Source organism: Antrostomus carolinensis, unplaced genomic scaffold (assembly GCF_000700745.2).
Source record: "Antrostomus carolinensis isolate BGI_N321 unplaced genomic scaffold, ASM70074v2 scaffold16717, whole genome shotgun sequence".
NCBI classification, from domain to species: Eukaryota; Metazoa; Chordata; class Aves; order Caprimulgiformes; family Caprimulgidae; genus Antrostomus; species Antrostomus carolinensis.
In genome coordinates this window covers 11,227-18,919 of record NW_010325533.1, presented here as the reverse complement: position 1 = coordinate 18,919, position 7,693 = coordinate 11,227, and the positions used below count along the sequence as shown (strand labels likewise).

Sequence of the window (7,693 nt, the reverse complement as noted above, 5' to 3'; positions counted from 1 at the left end):
TTCCTGCCTGGCAGTCTGGGAAATCATTTGGAGTGTGAGGTATTCTTTGATATTCAGAATGCTTTAAAGCCTCTTGCAAGCCACCGACTCGTACACCTCGATATATCTGTTAAAAAAAAACAAATCCAAAAAAGCAATGTTTGTACTGATTTGGGGTTCCTAATTAAAAAAAAAACACAACACCCAACATTAATGCTCCAGAAGATACTGCCTTAGAAAAGGGCAAGTCCATCACTATAGCTTTCAAAAAAACAAAAACAAAAAAACCACCAACAAAAAACCACCCCAACAAAAACCCGAAAAATTTAAGTGTGGTTTTCACAGTTCTAGATGCTCATTTCAACAAAAGTGTCCATCACACTCTTTAAATTTAAGTCTGAAAAACTATCAACAAAACTGAAGAGAATTTTACAGGTTCTGATCTTGTATGTGGCCAGGAATGTCATATGACTGCGACAAAGTCATAGCCCCATCTATGTTAACTGCCCAATAGGTATCACTGCAATTAATCCCCCTGCACATACAAAAGCATAAATTTAACTGCAGGAGACATTAAGAACTGCCATCTAAACATTCAAAGCAGGATGCTCCAAACAGACCAAAGAAGTATTCAAGCTTAACTGAAACTTCTTGTTTCAAGTTCTCTCGCAAATCAGAGGCAACCAATTTGTTGACAGAGTGGTGGAGATGGCCAAGCTGGAAATGGATTAGCAGCAGGCACCAAATGATTTCTCTTTAGACACACATGCCCTTAGAAACACAAACCCAAAGAGCTTATAGCATCAGCTTTCTCTCCTTATTCCCCACTCTGATTTCCTGCTTTAGACTGCCATGTGGGCAACAGTCATGCCCAACAGAAGATATGGAAAGCTACTGTTTATTTTTAATATTTTAAGACCAAGCCTCTGTCATCATCCAGTTCATACACCCTGTAATTGTGAACTGGTCACACAATGTGAAGCATACTCTTTAAAAATTATTATTTTGAACCAAATTATATAATTTGTCACATTTACTTGCAATTTGCAATGAAAGTCACTTACAAAAGGAATCCAGAAAGCCATGCCCCAGCCCTTTGGGAGATAGATATCCCAGCCACTCCCCCATCCTGGTCGATCTTCTCCAGCCATTTTCCCTGGCTGCTGCACCAACAGTATAGGAATCTTTGATTCACAAGGACCCAAATCAAGGTGTGATCCGGGTATCAGTAACTGAGCTCTCATATGGTTTAAATCCTGAGAAGGAGGAGACATTTCCCATAAGTTAGTAACTATTTTCCCCTCTTTTAGATACCATTCCAAGATGCAGAAAAGAGGTAAACTTATTACTAGTATATTTTTCCTAGTTATATGCCATACATTTGAACTGACCTTCATCGAGGCATGAAAATATTTTTAGAAAAAAGTATTAAGCACCCTTTTTCTCCCCTTCTTACTTCCACAGACCTTGATGGAGGGCAGGTACTGAAACTCAGAGCAAAAATGTACAGCACAGATGAAGGAAGAAAAACAAGTACTGCAACTTGATATTTATAGATTTCTGCACAAGACTAGACTGAACACGTGCTTTCAGACAGTCTGTCAATACAAGGAGCAAATCTGAACAGCATCCAGGGAGATGAAAAGAACATTTGGTCACGAAACAGTTTCACATAAAGCATGCTGGCACCAAGGCTTTGTCAATCACCAGTTGCTATATTTCATTGTACCACATTTATAAAAAAACAGACCATCAGACTGACTCTTCACATGTCCCTTCTGCATCAGCTTTTTTATAAGGTAAACATCACATTCCATGACAGCATGAAGAACACTGTTATATACAATAAAATTGTGTTGATAACTGTTATGTGCTAGTGTAGTATTTTGCAAGTACTCTGCTTTTTTACACTATGGCAGCCAGTTTGAAAGAGCACAAAACTAATTTTCATAAAGAGAATATTTATAGAGATGTTCCTGCCATACAAATATTTCCTCTTTTTGATTACAATGGTGCTGAAAGTTTATTACCTCTGGTGACTAAATCACCATTTTACCCATGCATTTTATGGGTTGCTCCTCCATTGCCAATGGAAATGTCAAGATAGTAGATTTCAAACCTGTAACAGCACACTTAAAGCCATCTACAAATCACAGGTATTGCCCAGAACGCTCACAACACAGTGTGCTGCAATTCAGAATCAGAGGGATTTATTTCCTTCCAACTTCCGCAGTCTTTTGACAGGAGAATCGTCCTGGCTATGAGTGAGTGAATGGCCAGAGCCTTTCGGTGTCACTTTGTCACTTTTATCTGCTGCATGTGAGTCAAGGCGATGTAGGAAAAGACAATTCCAAACCCTTCTGATAAATAAACCTACTAATATTTGGTCCTGTAGACAATTCAATAAAGCTTTCTTTTAATTTAATCATGAACAATGGTTGTGCAAGAACATTACACAAAGGTTACAAAATAAAGACTTCAACTCAGTAGCTAGATATGATAACATTAGGAAACTACTGTTCTTGGATTTATACAAGTTTCAAGAGTTTTGCTCTATGGAGACTATGGACCATTAGCCATTTGCACCATGGCAATCTGCCTTCTTAGTTACCTGCTCTGAGATTTTATTTTCAGTGACGTTCTTACAGATGTCCTGGTCCCAGATAAAGCTGTGAGCACAGTCTACAGGTACACCCTCCAGGTACAGCTGCCTAACTTTATCATTATCTACAAAAGAAGAGAACCTTCAAACAACATTCACATTTTTGTGATTTAAGTATCAAATTATCAAAACCACTCCACTATTTTAAGTACAATGAGCAGACAACTAAGTAAACAGAGTACTAAAAGCTTAACAAGCATCACTGCTTCTGTCCTGTCTTTACTCTGTTTTTCCCAATACAAAATACGAAATAAACTGTTAGTTTTAGAAGTATTAACCTGGCATTCTCTTACAAATAGGTATTTCTTATTACAAATGACATCACCTCTGGCAACGTAAGTTACATCTTTAGCATGCCACCTTTAATCACCTGGAATCTGGCCTTTCAGGCAGAGTGTGAAGCTCAACAGGTTTGGTGAAAAATCAGAAAAAGCAACATTACAAAGCCTGAAATAAGTCCACCTAAGGAAACTTGTAACAAAAGTGAGGATAACCATTAAGAAATGTACATACAGGAAATAATTTTATGGATATGACTAGCATGCAACCACTTACTCAACACTAGCTTCCCAATCTGGATCTTTTCAGGCTCTGCACTTCAAGGAAGGGACTATTCTTTGCGCAACCACCCTTTGTGTGTGTTACTGAAGATAAAAAACACTTCTAGCTTTAAAACTGATCACTGAGGCATTAAATAACCTATCTCTTCTTCAGCTCTGCAATCTAACCAAAGCAGAAAAATGTGTATCTACCTTTAGTGACCTAGGGATTAAAAGCCTTCACTGTACAGTATGTAATGCATGCTGATCCATATTTTAAATAAAATAATTCTTAACAATAAACAATGCAATGAACAGTTCTGTGATTAAAACTTCCAGGGACTGTTGCTCATTTTGTCATCTACATATTAAATTAACATAATGTGTTGGATTGTGTTTTTAAAATCATTGTCTTTCAAAAGAAGATTCATCTAATTTTTCATTTTATGTTGACAAAGACTTTGAACACAGATACGGATTATTCAGCAGAACTAACAATACAATAGGTACTGCCTATTTCTTTAAAATCTATAATCTTTAAGATGTCCCCATTACTAAGAGTTGTAAAATCCTTCAAAAGAAATATTATGGCAGCACTCGTGACAGTTCGATGATGTTAAGTTGGCGTTTGCTATGCATTCTTGCTGATAAGTTACATTTATGTGAGATGAAGAAGTACTAAAGAAATTATTGATTTAGGGTGGAAGTCCTTCAAATTAAGAACGATACAACTACAGAGGAAATCCTTGCCAATTCCCTAACAATTAAGCCAGAGGAATTCCTTCTCAGACCAAAGATTAAGGACAGGAACCTGAGCAGGAACCTAAAAAACTCAGTACTCCTAGAGGCAAAGCACATTCTGTCTGGGGATACAGCAAATATAAATGCCTCAAAGGAAGGAGAAAAAGACAGCAATAAAACTGTGTGTAGTGGTGGTGGGGAATTATTTCCTGACTCTTACCTATAACCAAGGGGGAAGGGCACATAATTACAAGCAAACATAAGGTAAGGAAAGTGACTGACTTTTCCACCAGGAAGCATTCATGACCACCAGAATCTCTTTATGTTAAATTATTTAAAGAAGTTCTAGTTCCTTCAACTCTAAATTATTCACTGTAACTTTGATTTTTTTTTCCTGTTACCACAGTTTAGGCAGCCTATCCCTGTCATATTCTTGGAGTTCTTTATAATTCCCATATTCTATAATGGCATGAGTACTCTGTTTTCCACTCTAGAAAGCCCTTTTAAGTCAGTCTCTTTACATCACCACAGTCCATCCAATATACCCCTCACTGCCCTAAAACATCCTTCTCTAACCTGGTAAATTCTTTCTCTTTGATCCCCATTGAGCTTGCAGAACTTAATCTCTCTACTATAGTATACTTATAGCATACTATAATTCAAATCATAAGCTCAAATCCTCACACCAGTGATCTGCGGAATCAAACCAGTTCTCTTTATTTCTTACCTCTCTCCTGTCTTCTTCAGTCCACATTTTAAGATTGCTGGGGAAATAACCCTACTGATGAATAAACTGCCGATGATAGTGGAAGTAAGATGTTAGAGCTAGTATAGGAAATGGAGTTGTATTACTAAGCACACAAAGCTCAGCAACAATCAGCACATTATCTGCTCCTGCTGGTTGGTGCTTATACACTATAGGCAGTTAGAGGAAGGTTTTTGTCCATTTCAAGCTGTTTTTCTTTCTGCGAAACAGCATAAAAAGCAGAAATAAAAGCACTGCTAGGCAGCATTTCAGAGCCATATGTACATAGGGGTGTGTACTAGGACAACTGATGCCAGATACTTAAACCTCTGCAAGAGCTGCATTTATGGGCAAGGACCTGTGCTCTGTGTCTGCAGAAGGAACTTCAGCTCACTTATCTTTCACGATGCATTCTCCTTCTATGCATCTCATTCACTGACTGCTTAAAAGCTCCACCATACTCCATGTTGAGCAGTTTTTAAGGCAGCAGAATTTCCACTCTCCCCCAGAAGACAGTAAAAGCATATCAAAATATTGGAAGTGTGCTTTAAAATGGAGAAAAGACCAGCACTAATCTGCAGCCATGTAAGCACTGACTGCTTACTGGGAGTCTTGACTTCCAGAAGGCATAAACCTGCTGAGAGGGCAGTGAAAAGTCATTTATTAACAAACTTTCTATCCCCAACCTGAAGAAATGAGGACAGTTCTTTGATTAAATCCCATCAGTACATGTCTATGACACACAGGTTGCACACGTGCATATGCATTCAAGAGCAAGAGTAACTGGGGAAGACTGAAATTACCTTTGATTTGTAAGCATGTCACTCACAGGCTAAAAACTACACATGCATATCTTAGAACACCGTTTAAAGAAAGGGATAGATGTGTATCATTTCAAAGATTGTATGTATGACAATCCACAGGCAAAGACAGTGGCTGTAACTTACCTAAACTATTCACTCATTTGAAAAACAATACATCTTTAAATTAGTAAAGATTTCCTAAGAAAATCAGTTAGCTTTTATACAGCATTAAAGAACAAGAGAGGCTAAAGCATCTACAGAATACGAATCCTAATGTTGCAAGTATTCTGATGAAATAATCAAAACTAAGCAGAAGAATTTGGTTTGATTATGAAATGAAATAAAATCATAAAGCAAATGTCTGAGTTAGGATTGTTAGCTTGGAACTAGAGAACCATAAAGAACTTAATAAGAAGGGACTGTGAAGTCCTAGGCCTGCTCTAATCATTAACTCAATAGCAGAATCAGAAACAATGCATCTGTGTCGTAGTGTTGCAAGGATTGAAATTTATTACTCTAATGCCCATGGAAGCTTGAACAATCTTTGTTTTACTGACCACTGGGATGTGGAGAAGAGCTTGTTGAGCCAAGTCCTTGAGACAAGGTCATTGGAGGGTCTTTTTTGAGTCAGGTGGTCTGTGGTGGTCACAAAAGAAGCCCTTCGACTCATTTCAAGACTCAATGGGCATGCGCGGCGAGGCGGGGTTTTATGATAATGATTTCTGGTAATTGCATTGAATATGCATAATAATTCTGATTAAATGTAGCGATTATGTATGATTTTGCATAATATAAACTTTACTTCATGCACTGTCAGGTATGCACAATAGGTGGAGCAATGCCCCGTGCATCCAGCGCTGCAATAAAGAAGTGCCTGCGTCTTAACACTACATTGGTGTTAAGAAGTTTACTCCCAATTTCGGTGACACTAATAATATATGAACATTCAGGAAGCAAAAAGGCGAAAAAAGTGTGGAATACAGCAAGGGTTCCTTTTTATTGCTCATTCAACATGGCACGTTATTAAGTTGAATTAATGACTACTCACATTTCTTAAATAAAGATCAGGTCACTATATTGCCACATCTGAGTAAGGTTACATCAAACCAAGGCTCATAAAATTTACCTAGTTCTAAGGCTCATGAAAAGATTTTTTTTCTTAAAAAAGGAGGAAATTAATACCCCCCAAATGGAATTACAGATCTTAGAGAAGTCTTTTTTTGTGCAGGTATTACTGTGGAAATGCTGGTAATACTATTGCTGTAGTGAGGTAGACTGTGTGTCATGATTAAACCCCTTCTTTTTTTGGTTAAACTAATTGCCCTTCAAAATACTGAAGAGAATCTCTGTCCCTGGGTCACTCTTGGCAAAAGAACCAGGAGAATGAGGGCACAGAACTGATTGGAAAAACGCTGGCAAAAACACTAAATCAAACCAGAATAATCTTTGGCAATATGTTGCTTTGATTGAAATTCTTGCTGGATATTTCAGTAACCTGACTCCAAGTGCAGCCAGTAACAGGGTCCTGGGGAAGCGTACAACACTGGAATCAGTACATAGTGTTGCATTTCCTCTCTCGGCCACTTCCTAGCCGCTTGTGGTTTACAGACTTCTTCAGTTTGAGGTGAACCTTTTGCACTGAGTGGCCTTCAGTAGGTTCTCCTTCATATATTTAACTGATTCTTTAACTCCTGCAAACCTGCCAGGCAATCAAGAAGGCTTACAGGAAAAGGAATAAATCTAATTGGTGTATAAAGGCAGTGAAATATGAAACAAGATCCCATGGCCAAACGAGATTACAAACTAAGTTGACAGAATTCAGGAAGACCTTATAATGGGTCCTGAAACAGTAAACAGTGGCAAGAAAGTATAATGCTTGCATAGAGAGAACAAATTAGAAATAAAATGTATTCTGCACAATAAGTGATTATGTCTACGCTTCCTTTTATTAATACATATGCAATTTTACTTTTCTTTTTTTTTCCAAAAATACCAAGAATTAAATGCACTTCAATGTTTTCCCCTGACTAGAAAATTATAAAAGTATCTGATCTTAATAATCTAACATGGATTTTCTAGAAGTAGTTAGAAAAATGTAACTTCTTGAGTTTCTCAGGTAGGAGAGATGAACTACCCCGCCACAGGATTCCCCCACTGCACATGTAATAGGTATGCAGGAGATGACATACTCGTCCTACACAGCATTAGGAAGTCACTCAGGTGG

The 7,693-nt window shown here is 37.7% G+C and overlaps 1 protein-coding gene across 1 annotated transcript in view; it reads right to left on the bottom strand.

The window, feature by feature from the left end:
* The window catches only part of POP1 (POP1 ribonuclease P/MRP subunit), a gene marked incomplete at its 5' end in the record, with an annotated part of 20,193 nt that overhangs the window by 3,287 nt on the left and 9,213 nt on the right, over positions 1–7,693 (bottom strand). Inside the window, 3 exon segments of the mRNA XM_029085789.1 lie at positions 2–106; positions 1,044–1,235; positions 2,591–2,706. Of these exon segments, the coding sequence (XP_028941622.1) occupies positions 2–106; positions 1,044–1,235; positions 2,591–2,706 (413 nt within the window).